General features: G+C 40.2%; 3 protein-coding genes across 7 annotated transcripts; 1 reads left to right on the forward strand and 2 right to left on the reverse strand.

Annotated features, from left to right (window-relative positions):
• The first annotated feature begins 4,144 nt into the window (after window positions 1-4,144).
• On the forward strand, window positions 4,145-8,177 carry LOC105197824 (uncharacterized). Of its 2 annotated transcripts, XM_011164378.3 has the most exons (5): window positions 4,145-4,330; window positions 5,099-5,140; window positions 6,189-6,443; window positions 7,001-7,150; window positions 7,692-8,177. In XM_011164378.3, exons 1-5 carry the CDS (start codon window positions 4,270-4,272, stop codon window positions 7,772-7,774), a joined length of 591 nt encoding a protein of 196 aa, XP_011162680.1. In that variant the 5' UTR covers window positions 4,145-4,269; the 3' UTR covers window positions 7,775-8,177.
• Window positions 8,178-8,523: 346 nt separating this feature from the next.
• On the reverse strand, window positions 8,524-16,213 carry LOC105197816 (leucine-rich repeat-containing protein 24). Its single transcript, XM_011164370.3, has 3 exons — window positions 14,079-16,213; window positions 13,757-14,007; window positions 8,524-13,223 (listed from the first exon to the last, which is right to left on the reverse strand). The coding sequence occupies exon 3, from the start codon at window positions 13,075-13,077 to the stop codon at window positions 11,050-11,052; it is 2,028 nt and encodes a 675-aa protein (XP_011162672.2). The 5' UTR covers window positions 13,078-13,223; window positions 13,757-14,007; window positions 14,079-16,213; the 3' UTR covers window positions 8,524-11,049.
• A 555-nt stretch (window positions 16,214-16,768) lies between these two features.
• LOC105197812 (carbonic anhydrase-related protein 10) lies at window positions 16,769-25,999 on the reverse strand. 4 transcript variants are annotated; one of them, XM_011164362.3, is made up of 10 exons: window positions 25,399-25,999; window positions 21,852-21,963; window positions 20,982-21,032; window positions 20,291-20,619; window positions 19,967-20,062; window positions 19,808-19,874; window positions 18,892-19,046; window positions 17,660-17,788; window positions 17,541-17,586; window positions 16,769-17,284 (listed from the first exon to the last, which is right to left on the reverse strand). In XM_011164362.3, exons 2-10 carry the CDS (start codon window positions 21,913-21,915, stop codon window positions 17,268-17,270), a joined length of 954 nt encoding a protein of 317 aa, XP_011162664.1. In that variant the 5' UTR covers window positions 21,916-21,963; window positions 25,399-25,999; the 3' UTR covers window positions 16,769-17,267. The 4 variants fall into 4 exon arrangements, with proteins under 4 accessions (XP_011162664.1, XP_025987522.1, XP_025987521.1 ...); XM_026131737.2 differs by lacking the exon at window positions 25,399-25,999 and adding an exon at window positions 24,728-25,344; XM_026131736.2 differs by lacking the exon at window positions 25,399-25,999 and adding an exon at window positions 24,348-24,563.
• Between the last annotated feature and the right edge of the window lie 816 nt (window positions 26,000-26,815).

Raw genomic sequence — 26,815 nt, forward strand, 5'->3', positions numbered from 1 at the left:
TTAGGCCAAATTGGCTAAATTTTTTATATGTGGTTGCTTTTAGAATGCTGATTGAAAATTGTAGTGAGCATGACCTCAGAGAGCTCTATTTTTATTGTTATTGAATAATTACTTGGATATAATAATGAACTTCATTAAAAACTTTATCTGATTTAGATTATATTTTTAAATTTTGCTTTGTTAAAAAGGTCTGAAAGAAAGCTGGAAGGTTGCAGGAAAATTTTTAAAAAGTTATCGCATTTTGTCGTGTGATTACAGGTGGTGGACCGGACGGATACGTATAAATGATAATAATATGTATATTAAATTACGGTTATACTAATTTCCAGCAATTTTTAATAATTAATATTTCGGTAGCTATTGTAAAAATTGAAAAATGATACAGGACTTTTTCATTTAGTTTAATTCGCTCTATCTACCCATAAACGATATTATAATTAATATTAAATTAAATATTAAACACTGTATATTTTACACATATTACTCACGCGTGCGTGCACATACATAAGCAAACACAACATGTGACCGGAAACTAATATTTTTAACAAACGAGAGTCTGTAACATAGAATTAAGAAATGACACGCTATTTTTCATCAACCCACTTAAAATACGATATTATAATTATCTTTTATTGCCAGTATAGCACTGCTGCAGGAAGCTTTTAAAAAGATTTCAACCTCTCACATTTTATATGCAACACTTTTGATAAAATTCTGCGAAATGTGATAAAAATGTTTTTAAAATTGATTACATTTTTTGCTTGGCGGATTGATCGAGCAAAGAAATTTTAAGTTTAGTTGTAATAGAAGTACAAGAATATCACGTAAATAAAATATTTTTTTATATATTTTATGCATTTTTTTATTAAATATTTTTAAAATGATATTATATTTATATTTTATTAATCAAATTGCAAATGAAATAAAAATGTAAAATAGAAACACTGATTGTATTTTATTTTTAATTTCTATTGTAATTTTTTAATAATTGTAATCTTCTGAATATAATAAATTTAAATATTATTTCTGAAGTACTCTCTTTCTAAAAACTAGAGTCCCTAGAAGTAGAGAGTCTGGACATCTGCCCCTAAAATGTCGGTGATGAATATGTCAGTGTATGTACGTGAGCTTTATGTGTGTGTATGTTTATCATTGTGTGCACTTGAACGTGTGTATGCTGTTATCGCATTGGTTAAAAAGGATTAAACAGGGATCCGTATTGGTGCTGCCATTTTAGGTGCACAATCACGTGCATCCAATCACGTGGAACCCCGAGATGTCCAGACTCTCTACTTCTAGGGACTCTACTAAAAACTAAAGTCAACAATATATTAGAAATATTTTGGATTTTTTCATTAACTTTTCAATAATATTTCTACAAGGTTTTAAGTGCAAAAATCGCGGATATTTTCTATACAGAAACATCTCTGAAATGTTGCAGATATATTTCGAAATGTTTCGTTTCTTCAGTTGAAATCTTTCTATTTTAAAGCATCTTTGAAAAATTTCGGTGTTGTAGGGGTAAGACATCACGAAATTACGTACATATTTTATTGTGCTAAGCTGATCGAAAGGATGCTTGTTTTTCATCTTTTCAGGATTAAACTATCTTTCTCTCTTTTTTTTTTAATAATGTCTAAATTATTGGCTGATGAAAAGCGCAATCTGCAGATGCATTAGCAGAAATTTACAATTTTTTAATCCGCACTACTTTCTTGGCTCGAAATAAATTCATTGAACACACGTCTCTTTATCTAGGTTTTTTTTCATATCCATATATCTATGTACAGTACACGTGTACAATTAATTAAACAGTATGCCGGCGCTAAACGTTAAATACGATCCTCATCGACGCTCCTTTATATTTAAATGAGCCGTTATGCGCATACAAATGAAATGCTCACTAGCAGTACGTCGTGTCCGTCGTGGATAAATTAAACTATGAGGCAGAAACCCTTCCTTTGCACCCGAGACAATAAGCTACCAGTTTACCTAATTTTCCAGTACATCGTGACTATTTGTAAATTTTATGCGTATTAATCGCATTTTTTTATCTATTTTTTCAGAAAATATTTATTAGAAAATAAAATCACCGACTGAAGCTCATAATTTTGTAAGAAACTGCAGAAACATTGTCATTAATTCTTTTGTTTCTTATGCTTTTGTAAGAAAAATTCTTACGGAATAACTTTTCTCCGTACAAAGAATTATTTGAGAAGAAGAGAGAAGTCAATTTACCTGCAAGCTAGTAACATGTACAATATATAACCGTAATTTAATTTACATAATATCATCATTTACACGTGTCAGTTATGAGAAAGTAATACAGCCATAAATTAAATTATTTATGTGTTATTTGAAGTTATGAATTCATAATCTTCGGAAAGGTAAATTGTGAGGTAAGGGTCTGCCGGTATTGACATTTTTGCCATTCATTTTTGAAGAACTATGTTTCACGCCTTTATCGAATCGAATGTATCCAGCGTGACCGGACGTAAACCTCGTGCAGGAATAGCGCGAAAAAGCATCGCGAGAACGTTCACACACGTTAGAGAGATTATCCTCAATGGAAGATCGTACCACATGGGAAAACGTGTCGAGAAAATGTCACGCACAATAATACGTCATAATCTGTCGCGCAATAATCTCATCACGCGTATATAAATCTATATATTATCTTGCATCATATCGTAATGCGGCCTCCTTTTACACCTACGTCGCCATCGACCGAATTACTATAATACTGGGTAATTGATGTTGCATGCGGCGTCTAGCTGGAACATTCAAAAGTGCGTCTGAAGATCAATACATTTTTTTTATAAATAGGATGGTCCATCCCTGAGGGTCGCATGGTGTATCAAAATCGGTCATGCAAATTAATAATATATGTTTCCTATGCATGAAATAGTGTTATTTATATTGTATATGAGCACAGCGTATACCAAAGGTTTTCGAAGATTGGAACTGTTGTAAATATTATACAATTTTATCAATATTATATATTGATAAAAATGTTATAAAAAAAACAGCTTGTTCTCTTGAAAATACACATGTATAATAATAGAATGTATTTTTTGTAGATTTACATATTTTTTTTGTATATTTTTATAACTTTACATATCCCATATTTTTTAATTATATTTTATAATCTCATATGTCACGTGAGACTATTTAAGATAATTGTCGTAAGGTAAATGTGATACAATATAAATTATTTTTATCATTATAAATGTAAAACTAAATTACACTGAAATTACTGAAAAGATGAAAGGATTTCGATGAAATTATTTTATTAATTTATGTCCACAGTATGTAGGTATTTATCAAGATAAATAGTCATTATAATTCATCGATAAATTATAATGGATAATTATTAATTGATAATTATCATTATCTATCATTGACAATATTTTACCACATTTTTACTCCATATGATAAATAGCATGTATTTTAATATATGCTAATGTGTCTTTATTGTATATTTGATTAGCTCATTATTTTTGTATGAAAATAATTTTATTTGCCTTATAGAAATTTACTGTAAAATAAAAAAAATTGTTATTTTGTTTCGAATTTCTAAATTATGAGTTTGATGAGATTGAAATAATATTGATTTTTGACTTGTAAATCTTAATGACGTGTCATTAGACTTAATAGCGCATCATGCAGATCACGAAAAAGAGATTTCGTTAGCGTTCACTACATAAATCGAGAATTAACAAAAAAAATCAATCGAAATCTTCTAAAAATCAATCTTCAAGATCGCTTATCTCTGATAGGTATCTTGAATCGATCTTCTAAAGAATAAATTTTTTTGATTCTTGATTGTACAATATTCTTTACAGCATTTTATTGGTCAAGCTGCAGCAATAAATAATTATACTTATTCGAATAAAAATATACTGTAATTACTAAAAATTTTGTAAGCTTAATAAAAAGATCGATCTTTAATGGAATGATTTTTATTGACAAATTGATTTTTAAGTTTTCGATATTTAGTAATTCAAAAGATCAATTCCTCGGAAAGAATCGTCTATCTTTATGACGCTGCGAAAAATACAATATCGGTCTTACAAGGAGTAGGGGTAAGACACGAGACACGCGGACGCTCTGCGACAAGGGGTTTGAACTGTGGGGTGGCAGCTCTGTAATCGGGTGGAGTGGCGCAAGGTATAAAATCGGACGTCGGGTAACAGGAGACATTCAGTGTCGGTGCGATTCGAAGCTTCACATCGTCACAACTTAGAATTTCGATCACTGGTCACAGAAATGCAGGACAACCGGTTTTTTATCTTCGTGATCCTTCTGGCATTTTCTACATCTCTTAATCGTGAGTTCACACGAATTTCGCAATTATCTTGACAATTCTTAAAATATACGTTTACTTTTTTTTGTTCTTCAATCATTAATGTCTAGTGATTGGTCCCATTAATTCACAAACTTTAACAAAAAATTTTTTAGAAGTATTGCAGTTTTTATATAAAAATTTTTAAATGATCTGTTAATAAAAATATTAAGGCACTTTTATGATATAATTTTTTAAACGTTATCTAATTATTTTTGCAAGTTGTACAATTGAAAGTTAAAGCGTTTTGATAAATTAAGATCGGCTTAAATTAACCGTAAGATCGATTCACCTGGTTTAGATATTAAACTTGGAATTTAAATTGAGCCTTAATTCAAAAAATATATATAGAACTGTGAAAACAATTGGTTTAATGTTACACCAAATGTCATTGAGGATGTTCGATATCATAACAATTGCAAATAAAAAAATTAGAATGACAAAGGGCAGGGAACTTCTAATCTAATATTAAAAGTCATAGTTTCTATTCTCTCGCGAATAATATGTTAGATAATTCATTCTCATTGAGGCCAAACTGCAACTTGGATGCAACAGCTCCCAATGCAAAGTAAAAATGAAGTAGGACGGGGAATTAAAATGCAAAAAAAACATAGCATGGGAAAAAAAGTATTATACTGAACTCCCGCAGGAAATCGTTGGGTGCCACGAGTGCGAGTATAGATTAAATTGTTAGGGATTATGATGTCCGACTTTTGATGGAAAAACGTCGACGACATTCTATTTATTTTGCAGTTGCCAGATGCTCGGTCGGCCAGAACTACGAACCCACTAGAGGCAAGAAACTCGCATGAGTGTCGCATACATTTATAACTTTTGTGTGGCATTTTTCAAATTATAAATTTTTATCACTAATTCTTTTTCTTTATTGTTCTATAAATATCAAACATACATACAACAAACGTTATAATTATCGATATAAACGACGCGTTTTACTCTTTTATATTTTCTTTAAACGTATTTTACACGTTTTTAAATTTTTGTAATATTTTAGTGTATTGCTGATTGTACATTTAATTTCTTTACAATTATTATAATGCTTATAATGATGTCTTAACATAAATAAATTAATATTAATTTTTATTTAAGCTTTTAATAGTTTTAACAAAGAATTTAGATGCTTTGTAATATATAGTTAAGTTTTTTAACACTGTCACTTGCAAATAATTTTTGAAATTTTTCATGTTTTTCATTTATATTATATTTTCATTTATATTGTAGCTATTTCTCTGTATAAATTATTTTTAAATTCTTTATACGAAATATTATACACGTATGTGTATAATAATGATAATATTGTGTATAATAATGTGTATAATAATGATAAATTTGATAAAATAATATTTGATGCTTAGCAATTAATTTTTATTTAAATAAATTAATATAAATTTTTATTTAAACTTTTAATAAAAAATATAGACATTTGTTTTTTTTAACACCGTTACTTACACATGTAAATATTTTTAATTTTTAATATATTTTACGTTTATAAATCTTGTATCCTTTATATAAATTATTATTTTTAATGGCTTTACAAAGCACGTATAATAGTACATGCACAAAATATTGCACTTTAATTATGTGTATCGACTATGAAAATATTTTTAGCTCAATAATATTTTATAATGTCTTCCTTTTACGCGTTTTTTTTACATGCTGTTACATTATTTGCGTAATTAGAAAATTATTAGATGCATTAGACTCAAATAACTAATTGTTTACAAAGAAAGAAGATATTGTCTCGTAACTTTCAAAGAGAACTCAGCAAAATACTTTCGAGCACATTTCATGTTTTAACCGGCAATTGTCTCGCTTCACGTTCCAGAGGGTCAAAAATTGAAAATCAACGATAGACGATCTGCTGGATTGGTGGCGTATCCAAGAATCGGTCGAAAATCGGATTTGTTTCCTAGACTGGGACGTACTTTCGGAATAATACAGAAGCCCCGAGTCGGACGATCCGATGATTCGAGCTTGGGTGATTTGAATCGCTTGCACGATTTACCGGCCGATACTGATATCGAGTTCTACATTACACGCGATATGGAGCCTGACGTTCTCTTAAATTTTGATTATGAAGGTGTGAAGAACTTTATAAAAATCATCTCAGAATATGAAAAAAATGTATTAAACATTCACTTATTTCACATTATATGGTAGATTATACGAAATATAATCTTATAACGTAAGATTTTATAAAAATAATTTGAGTAACGTTACTAAGAATTTTTTCAATAAATTAGAAGAGCTTAACGATACAATTGCTGCAAAATATTTTAGCATAAACGTTGGATACACGGATGTTGCTGATAAATGTGTAATAAACGTTTAACGCATTTCACGTCAGATCAATATCCGCGATGCTGTTATTAATTAAAGCGGCTTTTACCGGATTGAATAAAATTTATGAAAAAATACGAGCGCGAAATGTATACATTTGTGCGAAACAATGCAGCATTATGTGGCATGCGCTTATAGTTTTTAATGAGTTGATTTGGACGACGTCCTGCGGCTGATCTCGCCTCAGGACTTCGTTTGACGCTTTTAAACGAGGTGCATGCAATGAAATGTATATGAATTTTATTACATTTTTGTCATTTATAGGAATTCATTTGTTAATTGTATTCTCTTACGTAGACTATGCAGACAAACCGATAGCATTTAAACATGCTGACAAAATTCAGAAAGACGATTCCTGGTTAATGCCCGACCATGTACGCGGATACAAGGACCCTCGTTTTGCACAAAAAATCGACGATCTTCGATCGTACTATTCTATTTTGAGAGGTATGAATATAAAAGAATCTTATTTTTCACTATACCTTTCAGATGTTAAATGATCTATCATCGATTCAAATCAGATCACGATTTACTAATGTATTATACAATAGCTTGCGAATTAGAATCCACGAAAGTAATCAACTTTTCTTTAAATTGATTTTGTTAAAAGTAAAAAAAAATAATTTAAATTGAAAGTATTTCAATTTAAACTCAGCCCTCTATACGATGCTGAGAATGCATCGTTCAAGAGAGCACTAACTGTACGCTCGCAATGATGAACACCGACATCTTTAAATGTTGCAGGTGATATTGATTATATTATTTTTGCTAAATTAAATATTCTCTCGGAATACTCGGAACACATCGCGTATTGAACAGATATCGACTGCTATACACGACGTCATATTCATTCTTTGACATTATGCGAATCGCTTTTCCATAAAGAAGTCGCGCGTCGTCTGCGCTTCATTAATCCTTAAATGCGAGCAATTTAAGACAGTCCACGTGCGATTTTTCCCGCTCTGCAATGTGATTGATCTCTTTTCAGGTTCTCGAAATAGTCAAGGTCAAGGAGGGTACACTCCAAGACTAGGTCGCGAGAGTGAGCACGACGCTGCGAATTTCCCGTAACTCGCCCATCTTCGATTGCGATTCGCGTCTCGCGAATTTGATGGATGTTGACTCGAGGCAAAGGAAGAATTTACTGTCAAAAAATGTCAGGAACGTAACGTGCGAGGCTTTTGATCGTTTTCTCCTATTTGCATAGGCGACCCACCTTATCCTTGCACTTTGTACGCAAGTTATGCAACACAATACATAATCTGCACTTAAATACTGCAGTTTATAATCCTACATGCAATCCTCTCGCCTTGTATCGTCACGAAATAGCAATTCTTCGGCGAAGCAGCCCGATCTTGATGTAACTCGGCATGCTATTTTACCCAGATTTCTATTTCGAGCTGCTCGATCCAATTTTAATGTTCGTTTTTATAAGAACGCATAATGACGAGAGCAGAAATAAATGTTTGATTTATATCAGGGCTGAGCTCTAATTGGTGATCTGTTTTGTATATATTTTCAAAAACTCAATTAAAAATAATGTGATTCTGATTTTTCATGATTATTTGATTCTATATATATATATATATATATATATATATATATATATATATATATATATATATATATGTGTGTAAAACAATTTACAAATAGATTTTATTACTAATAATAATTGAAATTTGGCACAATACTTTTAATGTATAATACAGAAAACCGCGTGGCCAATTATATTACAGGTAAAATCTTACAGGGAAAGAACAATCCTCGTAGTTTCATTTTATTGTTAGCGTATAAATTGGGTACAGAAAAACAATGCCATATTGTTCCAATTTTCAATACTTTTGTTGATTTTTTCTCTGAAAAATGTGATTTACACGCCGATGAATGTTATAGTCGAATTCGATTGAACATAATACGGTACCGCACATCATTTTCTCACGAAAAGTGCACAACCAACGTAATAAGACAATACACAAAAGTGGCTCGATGTATGTAAAATTCAATGATTTTATTAATTGACAAAGTGTTCATAATGAATATTTTCCGTGTATAACGCGCCGGCGTACGCGCACAATTCACAACGTCCAGATGTATGCGCGTGTACACGAATGTGTGTGTGTGTGTGTGAATGTGTATGTGTGACGTAATAACAAATATGTACACACGTAGAGAATACGTAACAAACTAGTGATACATTTTGGAGAATGAATGGAAGGGAAAGATAATGAGACGCGGCCGGTTCGCTCGCGCTAGTCGAAGGTCCATTTGTGTTGAAGAAGTAGTCGTGAAGTATATACAAACAGTTGCCTCATTTTCGGGTTATTTGTTAGCAGACTAGAAGAGACTTAGATCTAAGAGGTTCCACACGCACCCGTCCATCATTCACTCATTATAGGCGCAAGCAGCCGCGGGCAGCTGGCCGGACAAGCGGGCAAGGCAGGCAGACAAGCATAGACAGACAGATATTCGATAGGTCGGACAATCGTGGCTGATATCAGCCCCTCGATCGAATGCTCCGTATACTAATCTCGGTGACACGCCGGCCGCGACACGGCGAGATATCGATTTTCTCTCTCAGCGCTTTCTCCGCATTCAGCCGGACGCGCTGCATGCCGAAGGGAAGAACGTCGACTTTAACTGCACCCGCGAGAGATGTCTAATCACGACTACATTCTCGCCGTTTCCCAAGAGGTGTCCGGCTACCCGCCGATAACTACCTACTCTTGCAACTTGCAAAGTGCTCACCAAAAATGGCTGCTTTTCATTCAGTAATGGAAATTAACTGACAGGTTTTTCAGTTATCATTTTTGTTTTCCATTTAATTCATGTCGATATCACAAATCGACTCTAATTAATTCCGTTGATACTGAAGATAAAGAAAAGAGAAAAAGAGAAATTTAAACTATAAAAATAAAAAACCTTTCTATTCTTCTCCAATGTAATTATCATAAATAATCATAAATAATTATAAATGGAGGAAAAAACAGAAAATTTGAAAATAATATTATTGCTATCACGATTACCGTTATCAATTAGAATTGATTGTATCAATAGAGGAAATAATTTTTATCCGTTAAAAAAGATATTTGTTGAAAATTACAAAAAATATAAAATAAAAATCTTTGAAATATAGTTTAATTTATGATTGCAAATAGAGTGAAATGTATTTAAAATATATACAATTGAAATTATAAGTCAACTTACTTTTATGTTTATATTATGAAATATTGTTACAAAAGTTATTCAACTATGTTCAATTTGTTCGAAATATTGCACATATTGTAATGCACACAAATTTTCATGAATGATAATACTTTTAACGTATTAACCACTTAAATCGAAACCAATGTTTCTTTATATTACATGAATGGAAAACATCCATTGTATATATATATATATCGACACATGTTGACCATTTCCTGGAAATTGTTTATATATTCTTTGTCAATGTATAATGAAATACTCGAGAAAATTCACTTAGAGATATACTATACTCATTAGATTTTCTTAAACGTAGTACGGAAGTCCAGAAGACGATGAAAAAATATTAAAGACACCTTTACGATGTCTTTTAAACATTTGAGTTATCTGCATTTGATTATTCCTCATTGATTGAGTTTTATATTGTTTTTTTATACAATAAATATAGAGATTAGATACACAAAAAGCCACATAATATTCGACATTGAATGATATAAAACTTTTAATTGCTAAAAGATATATGTAACTTATCTTCATAATTAAATGATATTTCGAAATTTTGATTTCATAAATGGCAGTTCAGAATTGCAATCAATATTTTGAGGTTGCAAAATCTTTAATGACCACGATGACTTAGCGAACGCGTAATATCGGGCTGAAAATTCTTCAAACCAATCATTATGATCCTAATTTGATATTACTGTCAAAATTGTATTGATACGTGACCTAGTAAATATCAACTAATAGTAACTTAATATTATATTTTCCCACTCTCGAATGTAATATAATACATGATGTACATAACAATTGCATTGTTGAGTAGTAAGTTAATAATATCGATTTTTATTTATGTTACTGTTAGTTGACGTTCACTAGGATGATTTGTGACATGTCTTTGTGAAATTCCGAGGAGCGTATACGGATCACGCGTTCGAAGCGAGCGCGTGCGTTCTCGGGAAGTCGATTCATGAGCGATTCCTGACACGGTTAATATACCGCGCGCTAATTGTTGTTATCCAATAATACCCGGTCGATAATGGACGCTCCGCAGTATATATCGAGATAACGCTATTAGCGGAATATTATTGATTACGAAATCGGTATAACGACAATACGGATTGGCTTGGAAGAAGGGCACCGCTGCTCTAGAGGGAAACGAACTCGTGTGGCGGTTGAATGATCCGCGGTGGTGGCGGTGGCGATAACTGCAGGTCCATATCCGTCAGCGAGAACGCGGAACTGCCGTTCGCCGTAATGCGCGGCCCCATATTGTCGTAAGGCGAGCCGGCGGCGGCCTCGGTGGAGCGTAAGGCCCGGCGCGGCAGCGTGGCGAAGCTAGAAACGTTGATTGCTGCTGACGACAGGGCAGTCTTGCTGCCGGTTGATACCGCGGTCGTAGCGCCGCTAACCGCGTGGACGGGTATGTCGAGGAGGTCCGGGTAGCAGCGCTCCGACGACGCGTCCTGCGGCAATGACACGGAGATGAAGATATTGCCGAAGATCCCGGCCGGCAGTACACCGGTGGTAAATTCCGGCGGCGGGGGCGGAAATACTCCAGGGCTGGCCGCGGCGGCGCACGGAACCGTACGGATGGCGTTCACCGAGCTGTCCGCGGGTCGCAGCCGCTCGACGGTGACTGCGGCCGCGGCCATAGGATCGCAAATGGAACTGCGTTCCGCCAGTTCGAGATCACCGGTGCTACACGCCTCGCCGAGGCTGCCGTGACCGCTGCCGCGGTCGTTGCTATTGCCGGGCGTCGTGGTAGTGGTCACGGACAGATCCAGCAGCTTCTTCTCCTGATCGCCGAAACTGCCGCTGCCCTGCAGCTTCACTTTCTCGCGTTTACTTTGCCGTCGGCTTCCGCCGCATAAACAGAGAACCAGCATTACGGCTGAGATGGAGGCACACGCGGCGGCTGCACCGCCTCCAGCTAAACTTACCCAGAGCAACCAGTTGTCGCTCTGAGAGAGAGTCGGGGCCGTGTAGACGCGGGGTATCGCTACGCTGACCGTGTCTCGCGCGAGACCAGCGATATTCCTCGCGAAACAGGCGTATTCGCCGGCGTCGCTGTCACTGGCGTTGTAAACGGTCAAATTGCTCCATCGATCCGCGACTGTCTTGGACGCAGACTTGTCATTGGAAGGCATGCCGGCCTCTGACGTTGTGTAAACAACGAGAGTCCCCATATAAGGTTGATCGGTTGACTTGGTGGCATTGACCGGACCGCCGTTCAGTTGCCACCAAACTTCAGGCTCGGGATCACCGCTTGCCCGACACGCCAGACTGAGATTACCGTTGGTCTCTTCCTGTATACTGCTCGCCAGAACGAACACTTTTGGCTCGCAGGCGAACTCCGTAGGTTTCACTTCCTCCCATCTGCGGCCTTCCAATCTTGATGGACCCGAACAGATTTGCGGTACGGAATACAACTTTTTGGGCACGTCGGGGATAAGCCAAGTTCGGAAATCTCGCAGTCTGCAGTCGCATCTCCATCGGTTGCCGTCCAGAGTTAAGGTTTTCAATCGAGATAACCCGGATATCACTGAGGTTTCTAGATACTCCAGTTGGTTAGTGTCTAGCTTTAAGAATTCTAAGCCGGTCAAGCGGGCGAAAGCCTGTCCGTGTACCTCGGTCAAAGAGCACCGCTGCAGTTCCAAATTTCGCAGATGCTGCAACACAGGAAACTGTTGATTACGCAGAGTACCGAGAGGATTCCCGCTTAGTATCAAAATGCGCAGGCGCTCGTTTCCAAGGAATGTATCCGGCTCCAAGACCGTCACGTGATTGTCCGACAGATCGATCTCGATGAGTATCCTCATGTCTTTGAAAGAATCGGCGTGAATACTGTGAATGCCGGCGTTACGCAGAAAAACCCGCTGCAAATTCACCAGGCCCGCCAATTTGAATATCTCCGCCTGCAGAGCAGGTATCTTGTTTCCGGACAGGTCGAGCACCTGCATGTCCGGGTCAAGAGACGCCGGCAGCGACGTTAAGCCGGCGTCCGGGCATAGAGCGGACTTTTTGCCGGAGGTCCACTTGCATCGGCATACCGCGGGACAATCTGTCCAGTCCGGGAAGGCGGCTGCCCGTGACAGCAAGGCGAAACACCCCGTTAAAAGGAAGAGGGCGAGTAGTATGCGCCCTCCTAGAGGGTGAGGCCTTGTCACTAACATAACACCGTCCTTTTATCGGTGTCTACCCGATATCTGCTGATCCCGTCCAATCCTCTTCTCGCCTCGAGGCGAGAACAGGCAGCTGACTCCACTGCAACAGAGCGTTGACGGCGACGGTGACGACACTTCTCGGTTTCAGTGATGATCTACAAAACAAAGGGCTTGTGTAAGCGTATCGCTTCGTTTGTGTACTCGATACTTTGCGATTGTCGCGGCATTCCATCAAAGATTCGCGTTTGCGACAAATTTATCATCGTCGGCCGATCGTTAGATGATTTTCAAACGAAAGAAGGGAGCGAGTGCTAACTGCCATCACTACCGGAAAATAGGAATTTAATATAGGCGGAAGAATAGGATGTCGGCGTACAAAAGATGTCGCGCATAAAAGGAGAAATATTACATTGCTGGAATAACAGATAGCTCGCGATGGATTAGAGGAGGAACCGTTTTGAGCCGGGAAAGAACTAATACGAAACGATCGATCATCACGATCTTCAATTTCTAGTGAATCTATAACGAATGGATTTTATGTGTGCAGGGATTATATTTTGAGCTATTTATGTAAAACGAATGACACGACCGAGCGTATGGAAATGTCGCGCGCAAGTAAAACAAAAGGAGGAAAACAGAATTCTGTTTTCTACGGACGAAAGATGGACGAAAAGTTTCTTAATCTTACTCGAGAGTCTCGATTCTGGCCGTCTAAACGTGCCGTCCGCGACACCGAATGAGGCCGTCATGCTCGCGTGGATGCTCCCATTGTTTCTCTCAGAAGTATTCATTTCGCAAACCAGTTCTTCGGGTTCCGTCGTACCAGCAGCATTGTCAGCGACTTCTCAGATCTCATCCTGATTAATTGAGCGCCATAAGCGCGCGCGGACCTTAAACCAGCCAGGCCACTCTCCTTTATAATTGCTACCGCAACTTAATCTGGAAGAAGATTACGACTATTATATAAATGATATTCTTAACGCTATCGTCGGCGTCGGTGAAACACTTACTCTCGTGCAAGGTACCGGGACAAGTTGCCCGTCGAGACCGCGATTGCATGACGCTATTTGTTTAGTATGCAGCTCACATAAGTAGAGTCGAAATCAAAAAGAGAGCGCGCGTGACAAATTATCGATTATGCGACCGATATGAATTTTAAATCCCACCTCGGTGCTCCGCTACGTGGTCAGCATATTAATCAACGACGGAATATGCCTGTCTCGCCATATTAATTGCTGAATCCGCTAACGGTGCTACCAACAACCCCTTTTCACCCCTTCTCCTTCGTCAGCGCGCGTCGTAATCTACACCAAGCGGCTCACTACACTTATCATAAATTAATCGCGAAGAAGCGTCCGTAGGATCACGATTAGCCCTTTCATGGAATACGAGCCTGCCGAGTTGCGACGAAGAGTAGGTCGGTGTCACCTTTCCGCTGGCTTTCGCAGGCGCGGAATATGACACGGCTGCACCGTAATTGAGTTGGACGAAAGTTTCCCGTCGAATTGGCGACGGGCAGTAGCGGCAGTTTCAGTTTATCAGAGTTCATTTAGCCCGTGAACGTCGTCACGGCGCCCCGTCGCGCGAATTAGCGATGTCGATCGCAATGCCGAACTTGGCCGATCAACTGGGAACCCATTCGGCCGCTTTCCGCTTCTCCCCCTTTCTCCCACGGTGCTAGCCGATCTTCGGCTGACCTGACGAACGTGATGTCGGTCGGCCATCAACCGCAGGCCCTCATCAGTTTACCTCAAACACGTAAACTCGCCTCGTGAACTCGAATTAGCGCATGTAACAGGGCGAAAAAGATTCCCGCGGACGCGTTTAACCAATCACGGGACCGCTTACAGCCTCCCGACCTTAAAGACGAGCGTACACTGTGTCTCACACCCTCGGAATTTCATCGACTCCATGTCGCGCAGTCGTTCTCCCCCGCAGCTTTCCGCTCCTCGGTCCAGCGACCGCTCGAAAACTTTGCTGACTATGGCACCACCACCGCTACTGCCACCGCGATCGAACGACCTTCGCGGACGCGATTGTTCTCAGCGCGTCGAAACTCCCACCGGAGAGATGGAAGAGATGGAACGAACGCTCTACCGTTTTTTTTTTCTTTTTCCGAACAAATGGCGATGCGTCTCGACGCTACTACACGCACTTGCCGACGTTTCTCCTCACCACGCGTATTCTGCGTCGTGAACTTCCGTGTTCGTTCTCACGAGAGAACAACCCCCACCTGCGCCATGAGGTCGTCGACTGACATCGATGTCCTCCAACGCTCTTTCCTCTCTTCGTCGATCAATTAATCTCCGTATCGGCGGAGTCTCGCCGACAACGGGCATCCGCACGAGTCGTTTTGGTCAAATTCGATCTCCGGACTGCGCGAAGAACGTGACGGAGATCGTGCGGAGATCGTTCCATCATTGGAGCCTTTCATACCTCGGCCTCCGGAAGGAACAGCCTTGGGTCTCTGGTCGGGAAACACATCGGGTAACGGATTGGACGATCGCGAATAACGCGCCGGCACCCAAATCCAGGCCGGGTGCCCTAATACCGCGTCCGGTCACTTTCTCTCTCTCTCCGTCTTTCGACGATCGGCCGCGGAGAGCCGCAGATTTGCCGCAGCGGCCACCGACACGACGGATCTGTATCCGCGTACCCGTCCCTCTCTCGCGCACGCGGCGCCCTCTCCTCTGCGCCCTCCGTCTTCCGCCTCCGCGTTTACCCTTTTCCCCTCTACGAACCTTCCCACTTTACGTTCCTCTTTCTCTTTCACTCTCCAGCTCTCTTTTTCTCTCTCTCTCTCTCTCTCTTTTTCCCCTCTTCTCTTTCTCTTTCTCTCTCGCCCTCTCAATGCACCCCGCTATGTGCCGTTCACCCTTTCCGGTTTCCTAGTTGCATAGCCGTTTGCGGGCAGCACCATCGAATTCTGGGTAGCGGTTCAATGATAATAATATTCTCCCTTCCTACATTCAACCTCCTTTCTACTTGCTCTTTTAACATTCTTTGAGATCCTTCTTTGATGCACCTTGGTCTCTCGCGAGGCAAGGATTCCACCGACAAGATCACTTCACATATCTCAGTGGAGTCGGTCACAACAAGGACGAGCGAAGCGATAGAGGCGCGACAGCGCGGACCCTGCTGGAAGCTGATAATGGTCTGACTGGTGCAGGCGCAGCTACTTCGTTCAAGAGATCGATTTTCTCTTCGGACAGCCGCGACATTAAAGCTACGTCGTTTGAACGTCGAGCTGGGATTAACCGGGTTCTGCCCGCGAATTCTGTGTTATCGACTAGGCACACTCGCTATATCCGTTTCAGGTCTCTGCAAACTTTAACTTCGGTCTGACCTATCACTATTTTGCGGACAGCTTCAAAGTTACTAACAATATTGAAGCGTAGATAGACAGCTATTGTTTAGATAACAAAATCCATCAAGGTGGTGAGGAAAATCAATAATCTCAGAATGGGAAATGAATTCTAATTAGCAAAGATAATGAAGGGACTTTATCTCATTCGTTAAAGCGTTACTTGTTCTGCGCTTTCGAGTTTTTATTACAAAACAATACCGGAGTATTGATAGATAGCCATTGTTTAGACAACGAATGTCACGGATAGGATAGAAAGAATCACTTCCTTCACGGGATAAGAGCGGCTAATTGATGGGTGGTGAAAGAAATCGAGCAAAACCGCTGGCGAACATCTCGTTTTCTGCGTTTTTTCAAGCTTTTATTACAAGAATATAGTATAAACTTTTGCTCGCGATAGCGCTCTCCGTTGCGCGTGAATTTTTATACATATAATTGCATCTCTCAACCCCTCGCGCAGGCCACGATAGTCATAGCTTTTTTTCGATAGTTTACCGATATATATATAATAATAGATCTTACGATTAGCTTATCTCGTCTAACTTGTGATCTATAGGTATATTTGGTTTTTCTTCTTCTGATTTAACTGGAAACATACTTGGCAATTCACGTCTAATAAGTACAACGAAGCATTTTTTTTTTTTTTTAATCTCGACCTTAACATGGGCGTTATCGGTCGTCTTCTTCGCGCGCTCTATCTGCCGTAATTTTTTGTATGACCCGGCGTCATCCGCCTGTAATTGATATGTCAATTTTTTCCTTACAGCGAAGTTCCAGCTCGTTCCGGGGAGAAGCGTAGTTACTGCGAATGTCGACTTCACGGCAGTGCTGGGTATTATTTCCAGCTATTGGCTGAAAAAGCAGATAAAAAACAAATTTTAATACAATCACGGAAACCAATACTTTCTTTTATAAACTGTGACGGCTCCTATGCAAATAAAAATTACAGTGAAGAATCCAATAAAGATTCTCATGACTAAAAAAAAAAAGAGAATTGTAGATAATTAAAAAAATTGGGTTGACATTTAAATGTTACATATTATTAATTACAGATTAACTCTACTTTATCGGACTCGTCTAAGAGCCTATGATTGATTTTACATCATACCTTTGTAATATATGTCCCTGTTCATCGTCGGACAATTCTTCGGACCCTACGCATAATAAGAAAATTAGTGCAATTATTCTTGTAACAGAGAAGAGGCACACGTGATATTTATGGCATACCTGAACATTGAAATCAATGTTTGTCCGAACGGGACGATGATGAAGGGGTTGCGGTGGTCTGAAGTTATTCGCAAGCGGTGCGTTTGGCTGCTTTTCGTCCCCTTGCATTAACTGTCTCAAAGCGTGTAGCTGCAAAAAAACGAGAGAATTGTAAAAAATAATATAAATAATTTACATTTCAATATATTTGATATCTTATAAGTGAATTGAAAATATAAGACAAACAAAGAAGTATTATAAATAGAAAATGCTGTTAAATAATTTAAATTTAACAGAAAAATACTTATTTTTATATAAATAGGAGAACATCTTTAAATAAATGAGATATAATTCGTTTAGATAAACCATTGTAATAATGCGTTCGTTTTTTTATATCAATCGATATTGAATAAATTTGATCACACAAATATTATGCTTAAAACATGAATAAAAATCATCCCAGAATCAGTATTCTTTATTAAATAACGTAGTGTCGGGTACAAGTGGTTTTATTGCCTCGCTGAATGCGATCGATATCAATAATGACAAGATTTGCAATTCTGATGGGACGGCTAATTTAAATACGTGATCGATTATCACAAATATTATTGTGTGAGTATAAGTCTGTTTAAATTATACATCAGAAACAAACATTTGCCGTCTACTACACAAAGCTATTTTTACAAGATTTCTCAATAAAGGTCGAATCTATTAATAGTCAATTACTTTATTAACTTGAAAAACTAAGTAGTAATTTACCGAATTAATTATGTATGCAATTATGTGTGTGCCAGTTATATATGCGTTAGAACAAGATTATCGCGAAAAGCGATAAATTTTTGATATTTTTGTTTCGATATTTTTACACCACTCAGAATTTATTCATTATTTTTTGAAATCAAAATGTCTCTTTTTCAATTTTACGCTTGAAAGACGAAACGAGTAGATATAAAACATTGGTTTTTTTTTTTTTTTTTAGATTCCCGTAAAACCCGTCAAGCGTGATTTATGATAGCATTGCTCCTAGATATGAGCTTAGTAAGTGCCTCATTTCCACCCTTATTTCGCAACTTACTTTAGCTACTCGCGAAGCACGGGCAACGTTCCACGATGTTTCAAAGACTCTGTCTCCTCTTAATGATCGGAATTGCATAATTGAGTGGGGCTGGCGTACTTCGCGTCGCGCGCGCAAACGCCTCGAGTGCGGAGGCGTGTGCATGCATTTTATAAAAGCCGGCAGCGGCGTTACTTGCCTGCTGCTTGGTGATGTATATAGGCTTGTTGAGGATGATCCATGTGGTGGTCTCGTGACACGCCGGCATCGTGGTGGAGCCGTCGTACGTCATGTAATGCTTCGTGTCCGGCAGAAGTTCGCGCACCCCGAAACGTTTAATTTCCATGGCCTGCCCTGTGCAATTCATACGATCGATAACGTCAACTTCGTTCACGTACACGTATGCATACACGTGCGATGTACGCGTGTTACTGCCCGATTGCTGTCCGACGCCGCGGTACACACAGCTGATACGTATATTGTTACGTATCGTTAAAGTTATCGTGCATACCGCTCGATCGTATTTGCATACGTCAAGGAACACTTGCGTTCCCTTAAAGAATGATGGTAATTATCGATTTATCTTCTTGGTAAAAAGTTGGCGACAATACCCCCGTGCGAAGTTTTTAGAAAGTTATAACGCATGCCGCCATCAAACTTTCGAAGGTACATCAATCTTGAAACTTTTTCATTCAAATTGTATTTTTATTTCGAGACGTAAAATTTATTAAGGAAAAAAAAAGAAAAAATAAGGGGCATATATGTATATATTTGAAACTTTATTAATTATTAATTTGCGATAAAAACTCAACGTGTCAGGTTATTTGAATGAAAACGTTATACGAGTTAAATACACACGCCACTGTTCAGAGCTGCTGCGAAAAAAAATATTTTACAAATATTCGTTCGTCGCGTTATTATGAAAGAAATATAAGCCCTCATTAATTCGTTTGGTATGCTAATCTTGACAGATATGGGAAACTGTTTGAGAATTTTTAAACTCGCGCAGCTAAAATTTGTCAGCTAAAATTAGATTATCGTTTTTGCTGAATTGATCGCTACTCCCCCGCGTCGTACTGTTATCCCGGAATTCGTTACGTTATTGAATTTCTCACCTCCGTATTTGATTTTATCCAGCTGCTGCGTGAACGTTCTCAGCTCCGGGTTCGAGAGGTCGCCCACCTAGAAAATGACCGAGATGGTGCATGACGTATCGCTTATTCCGATATTTATTCGATGTGTGATAAGCATCTACGGAGAGATTAGGCATGTACCTGCAAAAGAAGCGACACCGCCACGATCCCCTGCGCCCTGTGCAGGGCGTCCGAGAAGTTGTTGTAGAGTTGCGAGTTGAAGCCGAATATCTGAAGCTACGAGAATAAAATGCTTTGATCGTATTTCAAGATTAAAGAACTTTTTACTTTCTTTTCAAACACAGAACGGTATTATCTCTTTACTTAACGCATCAACGAGAATTTAATTTGCATTAAATTCTTCATTTTCGCAAAACAAGCTTTGAAGTTGGAAGCTCAAGTGATCGCGAGGAATGTCGGAAACTCTTAAAATTTGTTTATGTTTCTCTCTGGACCGTCTCGTACCTCGGCAGGGAATGCGTGTCCGTCGACTGTGTGTTCACTGCCGATTCGATCGTCCGCGCCAAAGTGCAGGTGAATCTCGTGAAACTGATAACGATAACTGAGCGGACCGCCGGAGATGTTGACGGGATGGCGAGTGTCGTTCTCCACAGCGAACACGACGCTGTGACCGGTGTTTGCCAGTACGCCGTTGATTCTGTGCTTGTCCAGATGAAGCGGTTGTAAATTTGGGTCGAAAAGCAGTTGAGTAGGCTCGAGATTAACTGGTGATTGTCTTCGACCTTTGTTACAGAGCCACCATTCCGGGTTGATGAGACCCCAGAAGGCAGGACCTTTACGATCGAGGGTTTTTTTTAATAAAATATATCAGATAAGGGTACACAGAAAAAAATTTAGTATCAAATCAACAATCTTTGTTTCATATATAAGCAAGAGTATAAAATCTTTTTGGAAGAATTTATAGCCTTAAACAGGCATATAATTTGCTTACATGAAGAGAAAAATTTTCTTCATGTAAACAAATTATGTCTGTTTAAAATTATAAATTCTTCCAAGAAGATTTTATATTCTTGCTCATATGTGAAACAAAGATTGTTGATTTGATATTAATTTTTTTTCTGTGTAGAGAGAGGAATATATTAACGACAATGATATATCGATAATGATTTAAAAACAGCCGATTTGAATGGCTTACCAGAAATACCGTCGTATGTCCACCATTCCTCCCAGCTAACGGGTGTCGATTCTGCAAATATTTGTTATTAATGAATGATATAATGTCCATGAGAAATCCGATAATTTTGCATAACTTTATGAGAACTACATAAATGATGAATGCATTGTTTGGTATCGAGAGGCAACAAAGGACTCTTTGTGCAAATCGAATTGTGTTAGGTGAATGTATTGGACTTTATAATCGCTTCTAATAGCACAGAATTACTCATTGAATTATGATCCAACGTTCGTGTGACGAAAAGGTTTTAATATACGCTCGAGTTTCTTACAAAATTTAATAACAATAGTGAAAAAATAATCAGTGCATTAGATTTAAAATAAATTTTTTCTGTATAAATAAATTTTATATCGATTATGTTTATCTTATGTAATATTTTAAAATAAAAAAAAGAAAACGATATTTTTACAGCACGTATTAAAAATAATGTTCATAAAATGATAAAAAGCCAATAAAATCGTGGAAATGTTAAATTTTTTAAATCTTGCTTCGTAATATTTTTTTTTCCTTTTAACGTATTAATGTACTTCCCGATTATATCAGGATTTCGTTTATATTAATATTTTTTATTTTATATAAATTTTTTAGTTCTCCAAAAAGGTATATAAATTCACCAAAAAATAACAAGCATTAAGATTTAGCTCTGATTTTAGAACATTTCTCCATTTAAATGTCACTCACATATAATATGTTTATCGTATAATGTAGAATCTTATTTATTATTTTCAAGATTATTATTGTCAGATATAATTATTTTCTATACTCTTTGAGGTGAGATCGCGTATTTTGAAAAATATTGGAAATGCACAGTAACGTTGGACGTATACAAACCTTTTATCAAAATGACAACGAACACTCCCCAGACACCCAGGAAGACGGAACTGAAGGGGGCCATTCCTAGCGCTGCGCGGTCTTCGTCAATTGAACATCATTCGGCTCGTTTCTGTGACACAGAGAGAAAGAGAACCAGTTGATTCACGGGCTGGGCACGAAAGTGCTCGCGTGTCGCGAACTCTCTCACGTGCCTCTCCGAGGCCCGCGGAGGTCGCGACTTTCGCCCTCTCAGGTAACTTCAACAGCCTGAAACCACCTACGAGAGAGACTCCGACGAGCCCGGTAACTTTCAAGGGAGAGAAACTTGACGATCCACGATAACGTAATTGATCCGTCAACCGCACCGCCCCTTCAAAAAGAAAAAAAAAAAAAGAAAGAAAATCCGCGAACCGCCGTCGTCGGGTTCTAATCTAATCGCTCGGCGTCACGCAACGCGACGACCACGACGCCGACGAACATCGACGTCGAATTTGCATCTCCGACGCTCGTTCCGCACGAGAGGTTTATCGCGTGGCACGATAACCCTTTCGTGCGAATTCTCGCGTATCGGCGTGCCGTTACAACAAACCCGAAACCAAATCGGTCATCCGTTGTCTTCAGCAAAAGAAAGAACTCTCTCTCTCTCTCTCTTTCTCCTCCTACTTTTTGCTTTCTTTCTTTGTCTCCTCTTTTGCTATTCGTGGTATTCTCGGGTACACGGAACGCGAGCAACAAAGAAAGTGCCAAGTGAGGCGCAAGTACGAGCAAATGCGAGCAAGAAAGAAGAGACAAAATCCGCAGTCATCGTTGTCCGGCGTCTCTTAAACGGGGGCGGGGTTCTCTCCTCGCTCGATCCCCACTCTGGTCCATTCTAGAGTCCACTCCACCCCGGGTTCCTCCACGGTACTCGAGTCGGTGTATTCTTAGGTCAGGGAAAACTCGAGTGTGCGGCTCGCTTCGATCGATCGATCGGATCTCCACACGTCCGTCCACGCGCGAAGAGGAAGAAAAAAAGAAGAAAAAGAAGTGTTCCGCTAGAGAAAAAAGAGAGAGAGAGAGAGAGAGAGTACACGTTCTCCGTACGCTCGTGAATTTCAAAGGGTGGCTACTCTTCGTCGTCGCCGCGTCAGCCGCGCGCGGCTTTCTCTCTTTTTCTCTTCCACCCTATCTCCTTTTCTCTCCCCCCCCCCCCTCTCTCTCTCTCTCTCTCTTCCTCTCGTCTTGACTTTGCCGATGTGTCTTCGAGATAGATACTTTTATCGCGCATCGAAACTCGCCGCTGAAATATCTCAAGCCTTCGCGCCCATCGATCGTGCTTCGCACGTAGCCACTTCATCCTGCTTTAGTCGCCTATCGACCGATACAAACGGACTTTCTCCCAAAACGCCAGAAGTTTGTGTTCTCTGTTGAATTTTCACAGTTCTCAACGGAAGCAAATTCAGGGGACATGAGTAAAATGAGGAAATAGCAGTTGATCATATGGATTACATCAATTCAATTTGTTAAAATCTGAATTAATGATAAACTGAGTCTCTTTTTATATTAAATAAATAATATCGTAATATTATAATATAATCATAATTGTGATATAAACAGAGAATGGAAATTGCATTAATCTGGGTTAAAAGCTACTGTGGCTCGAAAATTGGTTCTCTCTAATCACCGTCGCAGCGTCATCATTTAACGTTTTTTTTTTATTCCAGCGATAGACCATTTAAATTTTTAATGTAAAGTGTTTCGAAACTGGCGAAGAAAAATTTGACACTGTACTACATTTTTGTAACCAACATGTTTTTTTGTCAGATGATTAAATTTGCATTTAGCACAGTTGGTGGCGTTAAAAAAATATTTTGCTTCTATAATAATTTGGTTTTTAGAATAATTGTATCACGATTATATATTAATAGACACTAATAAAACCAGAAGATAATTGTATTATTATCATTATCTGTTATTTTCAATGGTATTGGTAAAAATAATTCATTGTAAAAATTAACCAATTTAGCACAATTTAAGTAATCAATGCAATATTGATTTATCTGTAAGAAATGACAATTATATTTAAAATTAGAAATAATTAATTTTGTATAAATCTTATAGTTTGAGAATTAATTATGAATATGCAATTTTTGGCAAGATATACTATATACGTACGTTTAATCATGGTCGGATAAATAATATACTACAATCTAATCCAATTTAATTAGATCAAATTACTCGCGTCAAAAAGTGTCCGATCCGAAAGTATCGCTCCATCGTACAAAATAATTAAGCACACTTATAGTGCACTCAATTTCGTTAGATTTAATTTATTATCTCAAAGGGAATTAACTCGTGATATTTTGCAAGGTCCGTTGGACTCGCGGAAAGCGATATACGTAGGAATCTTGATCGATTTACCGTATTACCAGAGTGCAAGCGTTCGTCTCTTGTTGCTTCGCGTTTCCAGGCCGTGCGAGTGGCCAAACTCAAATTGTTATCACCGCTAATCGATTAATCGAACGATGTACCTACCGCCGGCGAGCTTCTCCATCCCAAGCAACAAACATTCCATCCGCGCGTTCCGAATCCCAGACAACGCGGTGGTAAGGACCGGACGTGCGGGTGTCTCGTTCACACGGAAGAAAAGTGTGCAGCCTCTCTTTCTCATCAGGCTTATCGATCGTCTCTCTCTCTCTCTCTCTCTCTCTCTCTCTCTCTTACATTCCTCAATCGCTTTCCGCTTCGATTGCTTTGTAAATCGCGATTTCTTCATACCTTAATCGGCTTCCGCTTTACACGCTGTATATGATTCTCACATATCGCGTTTCTCCCACACGTCTCTATTTTCCCGATTTCTCGTACTCTGCTTCTACTCTTATAGCTTCATGCTTCAATTGCTCGCTACCTCGTACCTGGATCGTTTCGCTTCTCATATCGCGGTGGCGACGACGCCGCGCGCAGTCACGCGACGAAGACACATTCTGACGTTATCCTGTCAACGGGAACTAAACTGTCTTCAACACATTTGATGGGAAAGCGGGCTACCGATCGAGATTGATTGAGAGACGTGGGGAAAGGGGGGAAAAGAGAGATAGAGAAAGGAAGAGAGAGAGAGAGAGAAAGAGAGAGAGAAGCAGAGGAAGAGGAAGGATAGGGAAAGAGAGTAAGTACACGCAGGTGCGACGGGGGCAGGAGCGCGCGCGAATCGATCGCGGGGGTCCGCGACGCGAAACGCCGCGACGCGGCGACGAACGAACGGTGCGGCCGAAAATTCGCGTGACGAGAACGCGAAATGGGGAACGCGCGCGGCGTCTCCCCTGCGGAAATCAATAAGCGGCGATCGTGGAGCGTGCTCCTCCGCGTCGTCCTGGACGCTTCCCGGCCTCGTCGATGAGTCGATCCGATCCGATCCTCGCCGCGCGCGCGAGCGAGCGAGCCGGCGAAATTCTACGTATCCCCTGGAGAGAAGGAGAGACAGAGAGCGAGAAAGAGCCCCCTCCTCCCCTCATCCCCTATCCCTCCGTTTTCCTATCCACGATTCACCTCTCATTTTTCCTTCTTAAGGCCACTAGGGGATACTGACCGTGGACGACGAAAAGGACGACGTCTCTTTCTCTTTTCCTCCTCCTCCTCCTTCTCCGCCGCCGACGCACCACTTCTTCCACCGATTTTGCCGTCGACCGCGGCCACGACGACGCGCGCCACGCAGGCCGGTGTCCTCTTCTGGAGGACGATGCCGCCGGAGGACGTTGCCGCCGTGCGCGTCGCGGCAGATTCGCGGCCCGGCGCTACCGCGAAAGCTTTCCACGGATACTCCCTGCTTTTTATTATCCCGATATTCTTCGCTTCTTCGTCTTCCTCTTCTTCCTCTCTCTCTCTTTCTCTCCCTCTTTCTCTCTCTCTCTCTCTCTTTTTCCTGTCCTGCCGATTTCTTTTTACCCCGATCACGGAATAATTTCGTTAAAAGCGCACGGCGGCGAAGGAACGACGAAGGAGGAACGACTGCCCTACGAGGCGACTGTATACGTCCCTCCTCGCGCGTCCCCTCACCCCTTCTCTCGTTCAATCCTCTTCTCTTACTCTCGCACCGTCAGCCAACCCTCGGCGTCTCTCTTTCACTCTCGATGATATCGTGGCGCACGCGCCAGGTGTGTCCTACCTCTCTACCCTCCGCGTGCGCGCTCTCTCGGTCCTCTCTCTATCCGTCTCACCTTCTCTTTCTCTTCCCTTTCCCTTCCCTTTCCCTTCTTCTTCGTCCTCTCGCGCGCGCGATCTATTTCGTATTCGTTCCTCCTGCGCGTCCCGCTCAGCTCGCTCGCTACGTTCGCGCTTGTTCGGCCGCCGCATCGACGCGTCTGGACACAGAGGACGGGAACTCTCGTGCCTCCGTTCGCTCGCAGCCGCTGCTGCCGCCGCCGCCGTCGTCTTCGTCGTCTTCGTCGTCGTCGTCGTCGTTGTCGTCGTCGTCGTTCTCCTCCTCGTCAGAACGTTTGCGCACTCGAGCCGCTAGCGCGAGTCGAGACAGGAGGAACGAACAGACGGGAAGCGCGAGGGAAAGGGACACTCGTCCGAGACTAGCTTCTCCGCGTTCTCTCTCCTTCAATCATGAAGGAATCCCGCGCGAGCCGGCTCGAATTATGTCGAATTGACCTATTTGCCTCAAAGGGGTGGACTTCACTCCTTCGTGAGCAGGAGGCGAGCTCGCTCTTGCGAGAAGCGTCCGGAATCGTAAGCCGGATAAGGGCGCAATGTCGTAGAGCGCGACCTCGAAGCCGCTCTCCCGCAATTTCCCTTCCCTTTGTATGCAAGCGGCGGCGCTCGATTGCACAAAAGGGAGAGGGATCGAGGGTCGGAAAATCTTGGAGCGTATCCCTCTCTCCTCCCTCCCCCCCTTTCTCTCTCTCTCTCTCTTTCGCTCTTGCTCTCGCCCTCTTGCTCTCCTGCTTGTACCCTTCGTCCCTCACCTGCCATCGGATTCGCGTTTCTTTTCTTCTCGGGAC

The sequence above is a fragment of the Solenopsis invicta genome, chromosome 10 (genome assembly GCF_016802725.1).
Source record: "Solenopsis invicta isolate M01_SB chromosome 10, UNIL_Sinv_3.0, whole genome shotgun sequence".
Taxonomy (NCBI): domain Eukaryota; kingdom Metazoa; phylum Arthropoda; class Insecta; order Hymenoptera; family Formicidae; genus Solenopsis; species Solenopsis invicta.

Excerpts from the sequence above, each read along its gene's own strand:
- LOC105197824 (XM_011164378.3), top strand. The coding sequence starts at position 4,270 with ATGCAGGACAACCGGTTTTTTATCTTCGTGATCCTTCTGGCATTTTCT. Across the intron at positions 4,331-5,098 it reads ATTTTCTACATCTCTTAATC|TTGCCAGATGCTCGGTCGGC; the intron begins GTGAGTTCACAC and ends TTTATTTTGCAG. Across the intron at positions 7,151-7,691 it reads GTACTATTCTATTTTGAGAG|GTTCTCGAAATAGTCAAGGT; the intron begins GTATGAATATAA and ends ATCTCTTTTCAG.
- LOC105197816 (XM_011164370.3), bottom strand. The coding sequence starts at position 13,077 with ATGTTAGTGACAAGGCCTCACCCTCTAGGAGGGCGCATACTACTCGCC.
- LOC105197812 (XM_011164362.3), bottom strand. The coding sequence starts at position 21,915 with ATGGCCCCCTTCAGTTCCGTCTTCCTGGGTGTCTGGGGAGTGTTCGTT. Across the intron at positions 21,033-21,851 it reads CGTTGTCATTTTGATAAAAG|AATCGACACCCGTTAGCTGG; the intron begins GTTTGTATACGT and ends AAATATTTGCAG. Across the intron at positions 17,587-17,659 it reads ACATTGATTTCAATGTTCAG|GGTCCGAAGAATTGTCCGAC; the intron begins GTATGCCATAAA and ends TATTATGCGTAG.